The sequence below is a fragment of the Juglans microcarpa x Juglans regia genome, chromosome 2D (genome assembly GCF_004785595.1).
Source record: "Juglans microcarpa x Juglans regia isolate MS1-56 chromosome 2D, Jm3101_v1.0, whole genome shotgun sequence".
Taxonomy (NCBI): Eukaryota; Viridiplantae; Streptophyta; class Magnoliopsida; order Fagales; family Juglandaceae; genus Juglans; species Juglans microcarpa x Juglans regia.
Window position 1 is genome coordinate 4620964 of NC_054596.1, and position 17851 is coordinate 4638814.

Sequence of the window (17851 nt, forward strand, 5' to 3'; positions counted from 1 at the left end):
TACATTTTAAAAAAAAAAATCATTAGATTTTGGTAGGGTGAAAATAATCAATTACCCGCCAACCCCCCACCCCAAAAGTGGTATGATATTTTTTTTATCGTTGAGAGGTAAATTTTTTTTTTCATATTTTTTTAATACATTTAAATATTTTTAAAAAATAAAAAAATATACCTATATATTTAAAAATATTTTTTTAATTATTAAATAAAAAAATTACCAAATAATAAAAAAATAATCAAATTGAAGCGACATACAAATAGTTTTCTTTTATTTTTGAAGCAGCAGCGATATTTTGAGTTGGCCATGTAATAGACGTGGGCAGAAAACCAGTTGGTCACGCTGGAGTTGCCGTCAAAATTAGCGGCAAAACCGCCGACCAAAAACTGCACTCGACACATGAATGGCCACGTCATCACCCAAAATTCACGTGCGATTGAAGAAATGCCGCGCACCGTACGGACATCCGTCAAAATGTTAAAAATAAGTCAAAACGACACGCACAGTCATCTCACAGACACTTACACTGCCCACACGCACACACACTTGTAACCGTGTTGTATAGCCAATGAAAACCCACCACGTCAACACCAACACCTTTACGTTTGCATTTTTGTAGTGGGCTAACTGACTGGGTTAAGTTGCACATTGGCAGTGAGTTGTAATTCAGTGTTTTTCCCATCTCTCTCTCTCTCTCTCTCTCTGGTTTTCCTTGGTTGTTGGAGGGAGGCATCTGTTGGATTGTGTTTGTGAATACAAGCTTGTGTACTACTCTTATAATCTTTTCTTTGTGTTGCTTAGTGAGAATTGAGAGTATTGGAAGAAAAATGGATGATGAATATGCTAAGCTTTTCAGGAGGATGAACCCTCCCAGGTATGTTGCAGAGTCTTCTTGTTGTTCGTCCTTATGAAAATTATTGTCTTGTGAGAGAGCAGCGGCGGCCGGGGGGTGGGCGGCGGAGTTTTGTATAGTACGGTGAAAGGGTCCATGAATTCTCTCTTTTGCTTCTCAAAATCATTATGGTGACGGTCTTTTGGCTGTATGGGTTATAGTGAGGATGTTGGTTTTTTTAAGGGGTCGTGGGCTGTGATTGAAAATTTTCATTAATCTGGTTAAAGGGTTTTGAACTCTCTTTTGCGTCAAGTTTTAGGTTCTTAAAATTATTGTCGTGACATAAGGAAAACTTACTCTTGAGTTTTGCAGAAGTGATTTTTCTGTCTTGGTTATTATACTTGGTATGAGTTTTTGTCCTTTTGAAGTATTGATTTTTTTTCTTGCTGCCTTAGAAAGCAGAGGAAACAAAGCTAAAGCAAATTTCTAAGACTACATGGTAGAATAAATATCCAATTTAATTGTGTGTCTTACAATTCTGAGGTTAGTTTTTCATTTTCTGAGGAAGTGGAGAGCATTACTTTCAGTCTTTCCCTCTTTCATTTTCTTTATGTTCTTCAAGAATTTAACGTATTTTGAGTAATTTTCTTTCAGGTTGAAATGGTTTTTTTTTTCTCTTTTCTTGTTGACTTTACCGATTTGTATTAACTGAATTGGTAAAATCCTCACAAGTTTTCTTGGTCTGCCTACACTCTTTTTGTCGGTCGTGCCAAGTTTGTTACCACAAATCGCTTCTGAAAATACAAATTTTGGTGAAAGTTACCCTCTTCAGAAAATCTCTTGGCTACTGCATATTATTCTGCTGTTCCTTGAGAGAGAGAGAGAGAGAGAGAGAGAGAGAGAGAGTGTGGAGGAAGTGGTTGATGCTTCATCTGGTTTACCTCTTGTTATTGCAGAGTGGTGATCGACAACAATGTTTGTGAGGATGCGACTGTTATCCAGGTAAGGGTCGTCCTCTCTCTTTCTGGGCTTCCTAAAATTTGGGTGGGCTTGAGAAATTCCTTTATTCTTTGGTCTGTTTTGTTTTTGGTTGGGGAGTGAAGGGTAAAGTTTACCGAGGGAAATGAAATGCCAAGGAATTACCTCTAGGTTTTAGATAGTGGGTGTTAATTAGTTCCTGTATTTATCTGATCCTGCTGAGTAAACTGGACTAAGAAATGGAATTTCCTTTTAGGTTGACAGTGTAAACAGACATGGGATTCTCCTGGAAGTTGTGCAAGTGCTTACCGATATGAACCTTGTAATAACAAAAGCACACATCTCATCTGATGCTGGATGGTTCATGGATGGTATGGATTCTAATTTAACTTCCTGGATTTAATAGAGCCCAGAGCTTCTCACTGTTTCTCATATTTGCTCTCTGAAATTTGATTTTTTTCAGTGTTTAACGTGATCGACCAAGATGGGAACAAAATCAGAGATAAAGAAGTCATTGATTATATTCAACGGGTAGGAGTGCCCTTCATCTCAAGTATTATTTTCAAATTGGTGAAGCTTATGATTTTTTTAGTTCAAGTGATGTTCTTTTCTTTTCTTTTTTATTTTATTTTTTCCTTCTGTTTCTTAGACAAGTAGAAATTAAGCATTTTTTCAGCTAATAAAAGGAGTCTTTTTTTCCCTTTACCAATATTTTTTTTTTTTTGGGGGGGGGGGGGGGGGGGGGGGGTTGTAAATATATTTTTGTGATGAACTAAGTTTAAAAAGAACAAAAACTTGTCACATCTCATGTTATTTATCAATTTTGCAGAGACTCGAAAGTAATGCCAGCTTTGCACCCTCATTGAGAGGGTCTGTTGGGGTAATGCCTTCGGAAGAGTATACCTCAATTGAACTCAGTGGTACCGACAGGCCTGGCTTATTGTCCGAAGTGTGTGCAGTCCTTGCAGACCTTCACTGCAACGTGGTTAATGCTGAGATATGGACACACAATGCAAGGGCTGCAGCTGTAGTTCATGTCACAGATGATTCAACTGGGTGTGCAATTAAAGATCCAAAACGCCTCTTAACAATTAAGGAATTGCTTTGTAATGTCCTCAAAGGAGATGATGACTTGAAGACAGCAAACATGACCCTTTCACCCCCTGGAGTTACGAATAGGGGGCGAAGGTTACATCAGATTATGTTGGCTGACAGAGACTACGAAAGAGCCGGAGGAACTGGGGTGGGGAGAATTGAAAACAAGAGCTCAAGGCCTCATGTAACGGTTTTTGACTGCATCCAGAAGGATTACACTGTGATTACTATGAGTTCAAAAGATCGGCCAAAACTGTTGTTTGACATCATTTGCACTTTGACTGACATGCAGTATGTAGTGTTTCATGGATTGGTCGAAACGGGGAGGATGGAAGCTTATCAGGTAAGATAAATTCCTGTCAAAACTTATGTCATGGAATATAACTGACGCTCAAGGTTGACTATATCGTTATAAATGCATTGCAGCATAGATAATGGTAAAAAAAGAGATTGGCTAGTGAAAGCTCAGTCAAATTTTGCAAACTTATGATTATGTTAAACCTCATGTGACCTTGCATCCTCTCTCATATGGGGTGGAATCTGGGGACTGCAATGGACACCATTGATTTTCTTCTCGAATTAGGGATGTGTTTTCTTGAGTTTATCCTTGATGAAATCTTCCTGTCTTTTATAGGAGTTTTATATTCGACATGTTGATGGGTTCCCTATAAGTTCAGAAGCTGAGCGAGAACGTGTTGCACAGTGCCTTGAGGCTGCCATTGAAAGGCGGGCATTTGAGGTTTAGCAGACAACTTTCAATAGATGAGAATCTTCAATAAAATAAGGCATCCTTGCAATTACGTGCTAAAGTATTTGGCTTGATCATGCAGGGATTGGAGCTTGAATTGTGCACAGAAGATCGGCTTGGACTCCTCTCTGATATAACCAGGATATTCCGGGAGAACAGTCTATGCATTAAAAGGGCAGAAATCTCGACAAAAGGTGGAAAAGCCAAAGACACTTTCTATGTCACGGATGTCACCGGTAAACCCGTTGACCCCAAGATTATAGATTCCCTTAGCAGACAGATAGGCCACAAGATATTGACAGTTAAACATAATTCAAGTACTTCACCAAAGGCCTCTCAAGGAACTACAATGGGATTCCTATTTGGGAATTTGTTTAAAGCTCGAAGTTTCCAAAACTTCAAATTGATCAGATCCTGCTCTTAATATCTTCATGTATATTCTCAGAGGTAGAAACTGTACAGACATATCAGAATGGTGCAGCCTTAGTTTCAGCTCCCAATAAATGGATTGGAAACGCAACAATGTGAGGAAGCCGGACTTCTTGTTCTTGAGGAGGCTGATACGTACCCTTCAGAAGAAACCGCTAAACCACTTTATACTGTAAATGGTATTGGTGGGGTTTGTATATTAATTCTTAAAGTACATCAAGTATTGTACAGTGTTATGTTACATTGGTTGTACAAAGATATAAAAGACCATATAGATAATGGAGCTCAATGACAAAAGTAATGTAAATTTTAGTGTACAATTGCGCTTGTTGGAATTCAATAGATTCAATGGTCCTTAATAAATTCTTAAAAAAGGCATATTATTATTTCCACCCTCACATGAATTTGCACCCACAGGATATTAAAATTGATATAGTGCACTTTCTAAATGTTCAAACTGCAAATTGATAAAATAGCACCAACATCTAATTTTGACAGTTAAGATGAATAAAAAAAATACGAAAAAATTGGCTGACGGATAGTGAATATTGTTGCATTTAGTAATATAATTGTTAATGTCGTGTTTCGCGTGCTTTTGGGTCAAGTTTCAATAACTCGGGTCTTTGAGTTTTCACCTACACACTTAAGCAAACATGAAGAATAGGGGGCCTTGGTGGTGGCGAGGAGTCTCCGATGCTAAAGTTAATATATCTTCTTAGTAATTTGTGCATAAATTAAAGAAATTAGAGAGAATTATTCGTACCTGAGGATCAGATTTTATACTAGGTTTCTGGTGGGGATCAACCATCCTTGCTCTGAGGATCCTATGTCATTTTCATTGTTTCTTTGTCAGAATCCTTTAATGCAACGTGAATTATGGGGCGGAGTCATTAAATGCAGTGTAGAGTCTGAGGGGTAGTGTCATTAATACGGCGTGACTCACTGACTCACTTTATCCACGGGTATTCTCCGTTGAGCTCCTCTATGCCTGCCATTAGGAGATCAAGGGTTCTCCATATTTTCCACTTGCATGCCTGTGCAAGTTCCCGAGAGTAGGGTGTTAATGAGATGGTGTCAAGACAGTGAGTATCATCTACCCCTACTGCCCGCTTTCTCTATGTATAGGTTGCTTTGAGTGTGGGTTTTGCTCGCGGATTGAGTACTCTGCAAAGGCCCACTAACTCCTCTTAGTTGAGGTTCGTTGGGCTTGCTTGGCCGGGTTCTCTGACTTACTTCCCCCGTAGTCTCTTGTGGGCTCGATGTATGGGCCGATAGAAGGAAAAACTCCTTACAATAATATATATATATATATATTTGTATATATAATGTGTTAATTCTAGTAATTTGGGGTGCAGAATATAGTTTTCTAAAAGAATTAAATTATTAAAAATTAAGTTCTTCAAGATTATGGTTTATGTTGTGACAAAATTTAAATTTGAACAATGTGATTTAGAATAAATATTAGATTATATAATATTTTATTAAGTAGCAGGAAAAATTTAACTAAATCCATCTTAATATTTGTTGTGGCTGGCCCGGCGGCCCATAGTCAGCATTCGGTTCGAAATCGAGGCCTTGGAAAGTTGGGAGGTTCGTCTCCGTTCTCTATTTCTCATGAAACCTTGTGCAACTGAGTTAGCAACCCAAATAAGCCGAGCTCTGATCTCCGCCTCGAATCGTACGAAACCTACTCGGACATGGACTCCTTCGCTGGAGCAGACGCTCCACCGGCTCGGTTGCCGCGATTCGCTCACCCCACCACTCGTAGCCCGAGTCATAGATCCCTTCCTCCTCACCCACCACTCACTTGCACTCGGTTTCTTCAACTGGGCCTCTCAGCAACCAGGGTTCTCCCACACTTCTCTCACCTACCAATCAGTCCTCAAGTCTCTCTCTTTTTCTCGCCAGTTCAATGCCATTGGTACTCTCTTAAAGCAAGTCAGAGCCCAGAAGATTAATCTTAGTTCTTCGGTTTACCGTTCGCTGATTGCTTCATTGATCATAGGAAAGAAGACCCACAATGCCTTTTTGGTATTTAGCGAAGCCAGCTCAGTGATTCCAGAAATCGGTCCCGAAGTATGTAATTCTCTTTTGGCTGCTCTTGCTTCTGATGGGTATTTGGAATATGCAGAAACGGTGTTCGATAAAATGGTTGTTAAAGGTGTTTCTTTTAGTACTCTTGGGTTTGGTGTGTTTATATGGAGGTTTAGTAGAAATTTCGAGGTTGATAGAGTGTTAAGCAAGTTGGATGAGGTCAGGAGAGGTAATTCAGAGATTAACGGGTCGATTATTGTGGTTTTGATTGTTCACGGGCTTTGTCAGGCGTTGAAGGTGTCGGAGGCTAATTGGGTTTTGGATGAGCTGAGGATTAGGGACTGCAAACCTGATTTTATGGCGTATAGGATTGTCACGGAAGGGTTTAGGGCAATAGGAAGTGTGGTTGATACTGAGAAGGTTTTGAAGAAGAAGAGAAAGCTTGGGGTAGCTCCCAGGGCTGGCGATTATAGAGAGTTCATATTTGCGCTGGTTTCGGAAAGACGGATCTGGGAAGCGAAAGAATTGGGTGAAGTGATTGTTGGTGGGAATTTCCCAATGGAGGATGACGTGCTTAATGTGTTAACAGGATCAGTTTCAGCCATCGATCCCGATTCTGCCATTGTGTTTTTCAAGTACATGGTTGGAAAAGAGAGATTTCCTACACTTTTGACTTTGACCAATTTGAGTAGGAATCTTTGCAAGCATGGGAAGACTGATGAGTTGTTGGAAATTTTGCGCCTTCTGTCTCTTAATGATTACTTTAAAGATGTAGAGAGTTACAATGTGATGGTTTCATTCTTGTGCAAGGCTGGCAGGGTGAGAGAAGCCTATGGGGTTCTTCAGGAGATGAAGAAGAAAGGATTCGGACCAGATGTCTCATCTTATAACTCTCTGATGGAAGGTTGCTGTAGGGAAGATCTATTGCGTCCTGCTAGAAAGCTGTGGGATGAGATGTTTGCAAGAGGGTGTGGCGGGAATTTAAAAACTTACAACATTCTAATTCAGAAGTTCTCAGAAATAGGTCAAGTCGAGGAGGCTCAGAGGCTCTTTCACCACATGTTTGAGAAAGGAGTGGTACCCGATGCTACAACTTACACGTCCCTCATTGAAGGGCTCTGTCGAGAAACAGAGTTAGAAGCTGCCCTTAATGTCTTCAACAAGTCTGTCAAACAGGATGTGGTTCTTGCACAAACCATATTGAGTACATTTGTTCTATCTTTATGCAAAGAAGGTACGTTCTTCATTCATAAAAGCATGCGTGTGGGACAAAATCCCATTTTCAATGTGTTGTTTTTCTTCCCATTCCATATTCACCCACGAAAATCCGTTTTCTGTTCATCAACTATTTTAGTGGACACTATCAAAATTTGGTAATGGGATGAGATGAGAATTATGTGAATAGTAATTTATGAATACTAGTAAAATAGTTTGATTAATGAGTTTTGGAAAATGAGAAAAAAAATGTAAATAAAAATATTATAAAGTAATTTTTTAATATTATTTTTGTTTTGAAATTTATAAAATGTGTATTGTTTTTTATGTTTTGTTTAAAAGGTTGAAAAAGTTGTAAAAATTAGATGAAAAACTTGAAGATTTGAAATTGAAAAATGTTTTATGTTTTGAGTGACGTTTGAGATGAGATCTGATGTTGGGTGAAGAAAGTCTGTTGTTGCTTCTAAATGATATCCCATACATTTGAAAGCTCACTAGCTATGTGTCTTATGTTCCATGCAGGTCATTTTATAACTGCTTCTAAGTTGCTCCGTGATCTCACCTGTGATATAGGACATTCAGACTCCCATATAATTTTGCTAAAATGTTTGGCTGATGCTAGAGAGTTTCCCATTGCCATTGAGCACATAAAATGGGTCGAAAAATCTTCCCCTTCAACGTTGCAAGTTATATATGCTGAACTTTCGGTATCTCTTTCTTCTTCAAAATCAGAGCCAATTTTACAGTTGCTTCAAACATTACCGGAATGTCTAATTTACCCCAATGATGTTACTTGGAAGACTCTCTGAATGTTAGGCTTCAAGATTAGTGCCCATTCTATTGGGGATTCGGAGTGAAAAAGTCCCCACCCCTCTCTGGATTACGCTCTATCATCCATAGAACTGGACGGCTAATAACACAAATTTTGCAATTACAAAAAGAAATACCAGTTGAAATTGTGGATAGCATTCTGTAATTTGTTACCTGCTGTTTGACGCTCCGAAGTAGTGTAAGCCACTGATGCGTCAAACGCGGTGTCAATCGTCTGCAATATTCATAGATCCATTTGTAGTCTGATGAGGAAAAAGTAGAACATGAACCAAACGCTGAAACCTCTGATGGGCAACATTGCTCTTGTAAATCATGAACTCTGGCCTATAAATAGACCCTGTATGACAACACCCTCGTCAATCATATGCAATCCACATAAACATACTGTTGTATTCTTTGTAATATGGTGCTATCTTCTTATTTTCTTTGCAGTGTTCTATAGTTAGTTATGTAGCGAGAGAGAATAACGAGGGAGAAGGCTACTTAGATTGGTGAGAGCACCATGGGTTGGCGTTATGGCTTGTGGACACCCGGGAAGATGATGGGAGGCAGAGGCGAGGCATAGGTTGTCAATGGCTATACATCTCACGTGGACAATGGTGTTAACTGTCGATGAAAGCAAATAAGGGAAGGTCTAACATGGTATCGTGCCTGGAATTCAACGGACAGATGTCGTATACAATCCTGTTACATAATTTTGAAGTCAAAGCATGATCAAAACTAAACCCGGTTGTTAGTCCATTGTTAAAGGGAGAGAGATGATCAAGCCTAACAATCGTGTGATCGTCAATTTAACTGAGCAACTTTAATCCAGAAAATTGAGATAATTTACAAGAGATGAACAACGTAGGATTGTCAGTCTTCAAGGCCTTGAATCCCAGCCATCATTATCAGATTGCTAAAGACTTTGAAGCCAAGCAGAGCAGGAACACTTCGCCCTGCTTGTATGCCACTGCCCGTCAGATGTCGGAACCGCACTCACTGCATTAGTCGCTGAAAGCACCAGCAATTGTTTAGCATGCCTATGAATGATGCCCCGGAAACAGCAGCATCACTGCAAGATGAGGTCCTCTGAAAATGCAAAATCTTTCTTTACAGATGCCCGCCAACACAGTCAACTATTGGATTCCCAGTTGACTTATGCCTGCCTTCTGAAACTGGGTCAAATTCTCCACATGGTCAATCAACAATGAGTAACCCAACATCCGGAAGAAAAAGCACATTATAAAATAATAACCTCCATCAGAAGATGGTGTCGCTCCTGTAATAACCTCAATGGTGTGGCTCAGGTAAAGCCTGGTTTGAAAGCTTATTTTATTGCTGGTAAAAAGCTGAAAACTTAAATCCCGCTGTCATATCCTGCTGATGATCAGCAGGATTTCTAACAAACTGAGCACCTTCATCAACTGACAATGAGCCTCTAATAAGCCTTTCACCCACCAACCCTAACTGCTGTCTTGATGCCACAGATAGTTGCTGTCCTGGTGACTGTTCTTGCTGGAGAAGAGGCTGCTGTTGGAACGAAATATGAGTTGGCCACTCTTGGACAGCATTCTGATCAACTTTTTTTTGGATGATCTGCTCAAGCATTGGATCAAGGTGCTGTAAAGAGTGGGAATTGTACTGTTGCTCATGCAGAAGGTGCTTCCTCAGTTGCATCTGATTAAAGAGGTCGTCTCCTATAGGATCTACCTTTGATTGCACATATCCAGGATGAGATATCTGGCTATACAACTGCTGAATTTGAGATTGCTGCTGCTGTTTCTGCAATTTTGTTGCAAGGTGCTGAACCTGCTGCTGCTGCAGCTGCAGCTGCTGCAATTGATGCTGTTGCTGAAGCTCAAACTGCCGCTGAAGCACATAGCGATGTTCCAACTTTGGCTCTGAATGATGAACTGGGAAATTAGGGTTCTTACTCTGAGAAAAAACTAAACCAGAAGAATTTTCAACACCCAGCCCTGTAACATGTCTCAAGGGATGAGGAGATGGGAGATTCTGCTGTTGAAGTAGCTCCATTTGCAACTTTTGTGGCATGTCTCTCCATTTATGGGCAAAAGCAGCATCTCTCAACACCAATGGATCCTGGTCAGCCATGCTTGATGACATATAGGATGATTGAGCACACGTCAAGTCACAGCTATTTTTGAGCTCAGGCACCAAGAGGCCAAAAGGATGGTACTTAGCATCGCTATGATTTGGCATGCTAGTTTCTGAAATTTCATTTGCAGAGGATGCACGTCTGATAGAACCAGAAAATGAACCATGAATGTCGGTGGAAGGTCTCCTCAAAGGGTTACAATTGCCACTTCCAGGCCTCGTGGGAAAGCCAACTTCTGTACAAAATCAAAAGAAGAGCAATTAAGATATTAATACTGGCAGACAATGGATGGAAACATTATGCCAGAAAACTTACCGTCATCTTCTGTTACAAAATTTTGGAAGCTATGATCATCAGAAAAGTGGAGCTCAGAGTGATAACCATGACTAACATTGACACCTGAGGTAGCCTTGCGTCCAGATGAAGCACACTTTTGATCATTTATAACAGCATAGTCTTTGTAGCCATAAGCAGAAGTGGGATTGTTTATATTCTCCTCAAAGATGCTTCCAGTAGCATCAGATGGTTCTAAATGCGTAACCAGATTACTACCAGAGGCAGACCTAGATCTATTTCTAAGATGGGGCATGATATCAGCAAGCTCTTGAAAAGGTGATCCAACAGGGGCATCCGACAAGCAGACTAGTAACTCAGTTCCATAATAACCTTGTTCAAACCATCTAATGATATCAATCCCCAGAAAAGGACCCTGAATTTCCCCTTGAGGATCAAGATAATACAAACTCAGTTCCTCGGGTGGGATAACACTTCCTAGTAGATGTATTTCCTCATTGCTATTTACATGGTGCTGATCACTGCTTGCAGTTTTCTGTAAAGATAGAAAATCATAAAGAGAACTCGAATCTTCAGGAAGCTGGCTGCTAATTTCAAAGGAATCAGATGACTCAATTTCTCTCAAGTTGAGATGTTTCTTAAATGTAAATTCCACTGCCTGATCACTAGATTCTAGTTCAGCAAAGGTATTATTGGGGCCGCTAATCCCACTTTTACTGCTGGAATCATAGCCTGATGTAAATTTTGACATCAAGTCATTGGGTACTGCCACACCAACTGCTGTCTGAAGTTGCTGTACTTCTTTTTCAGCATCACGGTCTGCAAAATAATACACAAACCATAAAAAAGGCAATGAATATCATTATTTTCACACAGAATGATTAAAGGCCAAAAATCAGCTTTTCCTTACCTTTAACTCTATCTAACTGTGAACCACAAGAATCGGGCACCTCAGCCATAGTAGCTTCGGAAGAATCTGAAGCAGCCATTCCAAAAGGTTCAACATTTAATTCAGGATTACTAGTGGGACTCTGCGTCCACTCACTTACAGTCGCATCACAGATGCCTGAACAAAGAAGAAACCTCTGATACAAAGGAAGCCAAAAGTTTATTAGTGACTAGTTAAAATATAAAATTTGATTACCTGTGGTGTTATTATTTGATCCCCTGATCTTGTCTCTAAATGAGTTGTGGAACACTCCATCGTTATTCATTTTTTCCATCCATATATTTCCAAGTACAACCTGAAAGCATCACACCACCTACTTAGTATGGTAACAGTAAAATGCGAGTAACAAAATCTATAGATGCATAGATAAGGATGCTAAAGTAAATGATTCATAAACCTCTTCCTCTGCATCGGGTGCAACAAAAGCCAATGGCTCTATTGAGCCATCTTGTGTTATTGGTGATACATGCTCCATCCCATCAGGCATGGAATAGAATGTTGGGGCAGTCTTTTGCTTGCGATAAATGTCCAGAAGTTTTCCCCTCGGGTAGCAATATACATCTTCAGAGAGGCCAGGTTTTCCAAGTATGGCATTACACTTATTCACAAGCCCAATAGGAGATGCAGAGGAAGGCCTGCCAATTTGTGGGCCACTAATATTCAACCTTCCTCGTCCCTGAGCAAAACGCGGACTCAAGCTGTCCACCTGTCCCCTCTCCAACCCAAATCCTGGTACTGTGTGGTTTGCAGCCAAGCTACCTGCATGAGCTTCCATTTGATGGCGTGGCCTCCATTTTTCATGAGAATCAGTACCACGTTCAGAAGCAGCCTGATTGCCACTGAAGAAAATTTGTTTATCAAAGTGACTATCCTCCTTGATGTTTGTCTTCCTCTCAGATCTAGAATTCTTTTCTTTGTCGTCAGGACCCCACCTTGATGACCATTTGCCATCTCTGCGAGATTCATGTGCATAACTACGGCTATTATTCCAGCGATTAGTAGAGGACAAGGATCTATGCTCAGAAGTTGAAATGCCATCTGCGCGACAATCATCTTTTCTGGGATCTCTTCTACCAATCAAGCCTGGCTCTCTCTCCTCATCACGCCAGTGGTGACTGATTTCAACATCAGGAGCAGTCTTCCTCCAGCCTTTACTTCCCTGAGACCCATTTGAACACCAACTGTCTTTCAGACTAGGATACGTGGAGACTCCAGGGGGCAAAGAACTAGGTGCACTCACTTCCTGTAATTTAGAAATAGTAATACGGAAAGGTTTCATAATAGGTGAACAACAAATATGAAAAAACAACATATAGCGGATATTGTCCGTGTTGTAAATAAATGATAATAATCAACCAAAAGTTGCATGTATATCTAAGAAGCAACTCTGCCTTGTGTTACTCTACAAACAGGGGCAAAAACAAAAAGAGACTACACCAAATTTCCATACCCCCAACACACCAGCAGTTAATGCGTTAGCATCAACTGGTTTAGAAAAGATCCATTGGGGAGAACGAGGCATGCTGCTCTCAGATGCTATTTGATCTGCAATTACAGCCAACATACGATCATAAATCAGAACAGTCACCACTCACACAAGGGCATGCAAACAGGAATAATGAAAAATCTGTAATAAATTGAATTATTAATAAATATTTAAAGGAAAAGAACACAAAGGATTTTGGAGTTAAATTTCAACGATGCAGGCTTCTTGAGATAAGAATATCTGAGGGGATCCAACTTCTGGGCATACTAGGAAATTTCACAAATCAATAACTATACGAATTGAGTGAAACATCTTCTTATACAGTCAAAACTCAACATCTGATCCACTAACTACAAAAGTAGGACGCAGAACTAAAAGCCATACGAAAGCAATTCCCTTAAAACTTATGTAATCGCAATCCTGAGTTAAACGCCTATAAGTAATCATTCATTTCAAACTAAACTTGCAACTAAAAACAAATTCTTATCAACTCAAATAGAAGAAGAATATCTACTCGGAAATTTAAAAGAGCAAAAAAACACCCAAAAACTTGATCTCCAAAATTATTAAATTCGAAATCGCAATTAACAATTTAAAATCACTCCCAACTAATATAAAAAGCATCGTCAACGCCATGAAGGCTACAAATATTTGTGAATTCATAAATAAAAACAGAAGAATGTAAACACACCCATTCACAGTTAGACAGATTGAGATACTACCGATCGAGTAGATACAGTAAACGACATATACAAACCCAAATGAGAGGAATTGAAAAAGTGCCAAAGAGCAAACCATCTAGGGAGCCATCCTCGGGCAGATTGACCTTGCCGTCTACCATCGTCGTCGTCGTGAATTAGCACGAATTTGGAGAAGAAGATTGGAACAGATTGTTGTTTATAACGCGAAAGAGTAGAAGGGTATGAGAGATGTCAAGATTCGGGAAAGAAGAGTAGGCAGCAGAGTAATGGTAATGGTGTTTGGGTTTGATCGGAAGAGCCAAGCCGAGTGTGATTTTCTCACAGCTTACAGAAATTCTATTTATAAATGTGTACATGTAGCATCTTACCCAATATATATTGGAAAAGAAAAATATTTTAGATAAAAAGAGATGATAAAAGTAAACTCACGAAACTTTAGTTTGTGAATTAACTTTTTCTATATATATATATATATATATATTTTTATAAGTAATAAGATATTTTATTTATCAAAAAGTAGGCATGCCCAGGTACATTGAAAGTATACATGTGAATACAACTATTTAGGAACTAAAAATAATTTCAAAAAAATCATGAAAGCTGAGACCATACATATCTAAAGCAATGTCCCACATAAATAAAGTCTTCCACATAAAACTCCTAAACTCTTCTAAGGAGCGTTCATGATCTTCAAAAAATTTATCGTTTCTTTCACTCCAAACTTTTTTGATATATACTTTTTGATATCTTTAATTAATATACTCAATTTAAATATGAAAAAATATATAATTTTTGGTTCAATAACTTTATTTTTGGCTAGCCCATTTTTATTAAGATGAGCTTTTTTCTAATCACAGACAGTGCATTCAACCTTGACACTCATTAGATTTTGGTTAAAGACTTAAGAAACCTCCACCGGGTGGTACAAGAGCTTTATTTTCTTCTTTTCCTAGATCGACGAGGTGGAGATGTTTGAATGGTCTCCACTTGGTGAGCAATCCATCCTCATGGTGATGCAGTAACCACTGAATTATTATATATTCAATCTAACATGGCAATACCCATTAAAGAAAGAACAAAGAGCTTCTCCTTTCTTTTAAGGGAAGCATCGTTGCATTTTCAGTATCATACCTATGCTTCGATAGTCCTTTATTTCCACCTTACTTCGTTCCTTTCCTACAGGGCAAAAAGTTTTTACTTTGAGCCATTCCCAAGTCGAACCAAATCATGATCAGCCGCACTCGACCAGACAGCTAAATAGAGGCTTTAAAGTTTAAACTGGAATGCTTGATAAATTGCAGAAAGACCAGGAGGAAAAGTACCGACTTCGAAATTTGAACCATCCAGATACCCGCACCAGAATGAAAAACACGTTTTTTTTTTTTTTTTTTGTATGCAGAACTCTCGAAATCTGAAAAATTAGGGCACTCAAGTAGACGTTTATGACACCGATCAATGAACCATCACCCGGAATTGCAGAACCAACGTAAGCTGAGAAATTTTGAACAGTCATTAACAGGTTATGAGAACGGTCATCATCACTCTGCACACTGCCATCGAATAATAAAAATGACTCCAAAGCTACGACTTAATAAAAATCACTCCAAAAACTGACCTGATCTGAACTTATGATATGCTTGAGGTTTTGATTCTTCTTCTCTCGTGACTCAAAACTCAAATGACACATACTGGAGTGAAATTCATTCACAACTCACCTCACCTCACCTCAATCCTAAGAAACAAGTAGGCATAAACGTGCCGACCCATTGCTAGGCACAAACAAGAGAAGCCAACATTATAGGATACACAGGAATATGTTATGATCAATACTAGCCAAAAAGAAGCTCTAAAAAGGCGTTCTAGACCTTCAGGTTGCTTCTCATACCAAAAATTACGCATTAATGTCTAACCCAACAGCTATTACAGCATAGCAGCTTAAGTTCAAGCACCAACATTAGCTCTTCCTTAATTTATATAAGCTGCCTCTTAAAAGAAACAAAACCTCTGTAGTCAATGAGAATAAACTTGAACAAACAAAAATCTTAAAGACAGCAGCAAAAGAGAATAAGATCTAACAAGAACACATGATCGTGGCTCCTAAGACATTCTCTGAGCAGCTTCCTTGGCCAGAAGTCTCTCTTTGGCCTTGGTTTTCGCCTGAGATTTGGAACCCATGATTCCACCGCCCCACTTTTTCCTGTACTCATCATACTTGTCATTGAAGTTGGCCTGGAACATAAACGCGAAACATTTCAAATGAAGTTAAATGATCCAAAAATATCTTCAACAGTCATGCGAAAGGCACAATATATATTATTCTGCCTTACCTTGATAGCCTCCAAGATCTTGCTAAACTCCAACTTATCTTCATTCTTGACAGTGGTCAAGCATAAAACCGATGCAGTTTTCTTGTGAACCACCTTCAGAAGAGAAAAATAAGTTGAAATCTAGTTCACATATCTGATTTTAAGAGGGAAAAGAATTTAGCAGACACAAGATAGCTTGACTACCGCTCCTAATCGTGCTTTCCCTTTCACAATGCAGTATGGGATTTCCATCTTCCTGCACAATGCTGGAAGCCAGACAACCAACTCTATTGGGTCCACATCATGGGCAATAACCACAAGCTGTGCTTTGTTCTGCAAAGAAAACGCATTTCACAATGCTGTTACGAATAAAACTGTCCACTAGCAGAAAGGAATGTTAGCAAAAGTATGTTCGTGCATGAAACAATAGAAGACCTGCTCGATGAGGTATGTAACATGGTTGAGACCATATTTCACCACAATAGGCTTCTTTGCTTCTACAGGTTTTCCTTCAGCCTCTGCCTGAGCTCTTTTCAAGAGACGCTCCTTTTTTGCAGCCTTGTCCTCGGGCCTGTACTTGAGAAGCATCTTGAACAGGTTTGTTGCTGCAGATACGTAAAGAACCCCACTAAAAGGTTAAATATAATTTTTTGGTAAATAAAAAAAATTGTAAATATATTCAAATTAGCAAAATACAACGAGGAAAATTTTGTTCATAAATTAAGATTATTTTATAGGTAAATTCATTTCATTGAAAGCACAACGCTAGTACACAGGATGTAAACAAGAGATAACCCTTTTTGAAGTACGGAGGCAATCACATTATATGCCACCAGAATCTTCAGACATTACTGAAAATTGTGCATGTAACACTCTCCATAATGTTATGAAGCCCATCCCACTAAACAAAGACAAGCAAAGGCAGCGTACCACATTAAGAAGAAATCACATCAATCCTATTAGGTCTGCTCACTATATAGTCTTGAGCCTTTCATCTTGATAAACAAATTACAGAATCCCTTGGCAGCATACTGAATTACTCATTGTTCTTTCTAGCAAGGATACGACCCCCCCCCCCCCCCCACCAGATGCAATTTAAGACATCCAAAAATATGCGGCATACAATTAAAAGCAATTTTTCTCCAAGCAAGGAGACAAAAAGGCTCAGAAACAATTGTCTTAAATTATTGTTGCATCCGTTACATAAATCAAAAGTCAATTTGAGAAACACCACCTATCCACACAAAATTACTACTGTTCACTTAAGGTTTGGGTGTAAAATACACAACAAAAATGACTTAAAACAATTATTTTGGTTACCCAGGTTCTTGTCGAGGGTCTTGGTAAACTGGTTGAGAGCTGGCGGAACCTTGAGCCTCTGCTTGAGGATTCTCTTCTTCCTCTGGATCTGAACGGTCTTGGGCCACTTCACGAACCGGGTAAGGTCCCTCTTCGGCGGCAACGCCCCTCCGATCCCAAACTGCTTCGGGCGCTTCTCGAAGAGCGGGTTCGTCACCTTCTCCTGTAAACAAATCAAAATATATGAATCCGAAAATGATGATATATCTTTATTTCATTTAAGAAAAATGAAAATACCGGCTTCTTCTTAGCTGCCGCTACCGGTGCCTTTCCACCTCTCTTTGGAGCCTTCGAGATCACAAAATGGTAATGGAGTCAGTACTAAATTAACGAGAGAGAGAGAGAGAGAGAGAGAGAGAGAGACAGAAACACAGACAGAGAGAGACGGACCATTTGTGCGTAAGTGAGATGAAACTCCTCTCGTTGCCTCTGGAGTCTGCGAAAGGCAAATATAAAACCCTAGATGAAGTAGGGCTTATATATATGTTGAGCGAGAAGG

At 39.4% G+C, this 17851-nt stretch overlaps 4 protein-coding genes across 7 annotated transcripts; 2 read left to right on the plus strand and 2 right to left on the minus strand.

Annotated features, from left to right (window-relative positions):
• Window positions 1-649: 649 nt before the first annotated feature.
• LOC121249046 (ACT domain-containing protein ACR6-like) lies at window positions 650-4399 on the plus strand. Of its 3 annotated transcripts, none has more exons than XR_005937580.1 (7): window positions 650-871; window positions 1786-1831; window positions 2064-2178; window positions 2271-2338; window positions 2637-3245; window positions 3329-3641; window positions 3733-3776. XR_005937580.1 is itself a non-coding variant. In XM_041147694.1 (7 exons), the coding sequence occupies exons 1-7, from the start codon at window positions 825-827 to the stop codon at window positions 4072-4074; spliced, it is 1332 nt and encodes a 443-aa protein (XP_041003628.1). In that variant the 5' UTR covers window positions 652-824; the 3' UTR covers window positions 4075-4399. The 3 variants fall into 3 exon arrangements, 2 of the variants coding, with proteins under 2 accessions (XP_041003629.1, XP_041003628.1); XM_041147694.1 differs by having other exon boundaries at window positions 652-871; window positions 3537-3641; window positions 3733-4399; XM_041147695.1 differs by lacking the exons at window positions 2064-2178; window positions 2271-2338 and having other exon boundaries at window positions 651-871; window positions 3537-3641; window positions 3733-4399.
• A 1224-nt stretch (window positions 4400-5623) lies between these two features.
• On the plus strand, window positions 5624-9381 carry LOC121249049 (pentatricopeptide repeat-containing protein At5g14080). Of its 2 annotated transcripts, XR_005937581.1 has the most exons (3): window positions 5624-7347; window positions 7851-8498; window positions 8592-9381. XR_005937581.1 is itself a non-coding variant. In XM_041147698.1 (2 exons), the coding sequence occupies exons 1-2, from the start codon at window positions 5694-5696 to the stop codon at window positions 8135-8137; spliced, it is 1941 nt and encodes a 646-aa protein (XP_041003632.1). In that variant the 5' UTR covers window positions 5624-5693; the 3' UTR covers window positions 8138-8543. The 2 variants fall into 2 exon arrangements, 1 of the variants encoding a protein (XP_041003632.1); XM_041147698.1 differs by lacking the exon at window positions 8592-9381 and having other exon boundaries at window positions 7851-8543.
• Window positions 8876-14138, minus strand: LOC121249048 (protein ESSENTIAL FOR POTEXVIRUS ACCUMULATION 1-like). The gene is made up of 7 exons (XM_041147697.1): window positions 13782-14138; window positions 12951-13045; window positions 11898-12743; window positions 11696-11795; window positions 11462-11617; window positions 10573-11370; window positions 8876-10492 (listed from the first exon to the last, which is right to left on the minus strand). The coding sequence occupies exons 1-7, from the start codon at window positions 13825-13827 to the stop codon at window positions 9474-9476; spliced, it is 3060 nt and encodes a 1019-aa protein (XP_041003631.1). The 5' UTR covers window positions 13828-14138; the 3' UTR covers window positions 8876-9473.
• Window positions 14139-15569: 1431 nt separating this feature from the next.
• Window positions 15570-17851, minus strand: LOC121249051 (60S ribosomal protein L7a-2-like). The gene is made up of 7 exons (XM_041147699.1): window positions 17743-17851; window positions 17590-17640; window positions 17314-17515; window positions 16429-16598; window positions 16198-16326; window positions 16015-16107; window positions 15570-15916 (listed from the first exon to the last, which is right to left on the minus strand). The coding sequence occupies exons 1-7, from the start codon at window positions 17743-17745 to the stop codon at window positions 15785-15787; spliced, it is 780 nt and encodes a 259-aa protein (XP_041003633.1). The 5' UTR covers window positions 17746-17851; the 3' UTR covers window positions 15570-15784.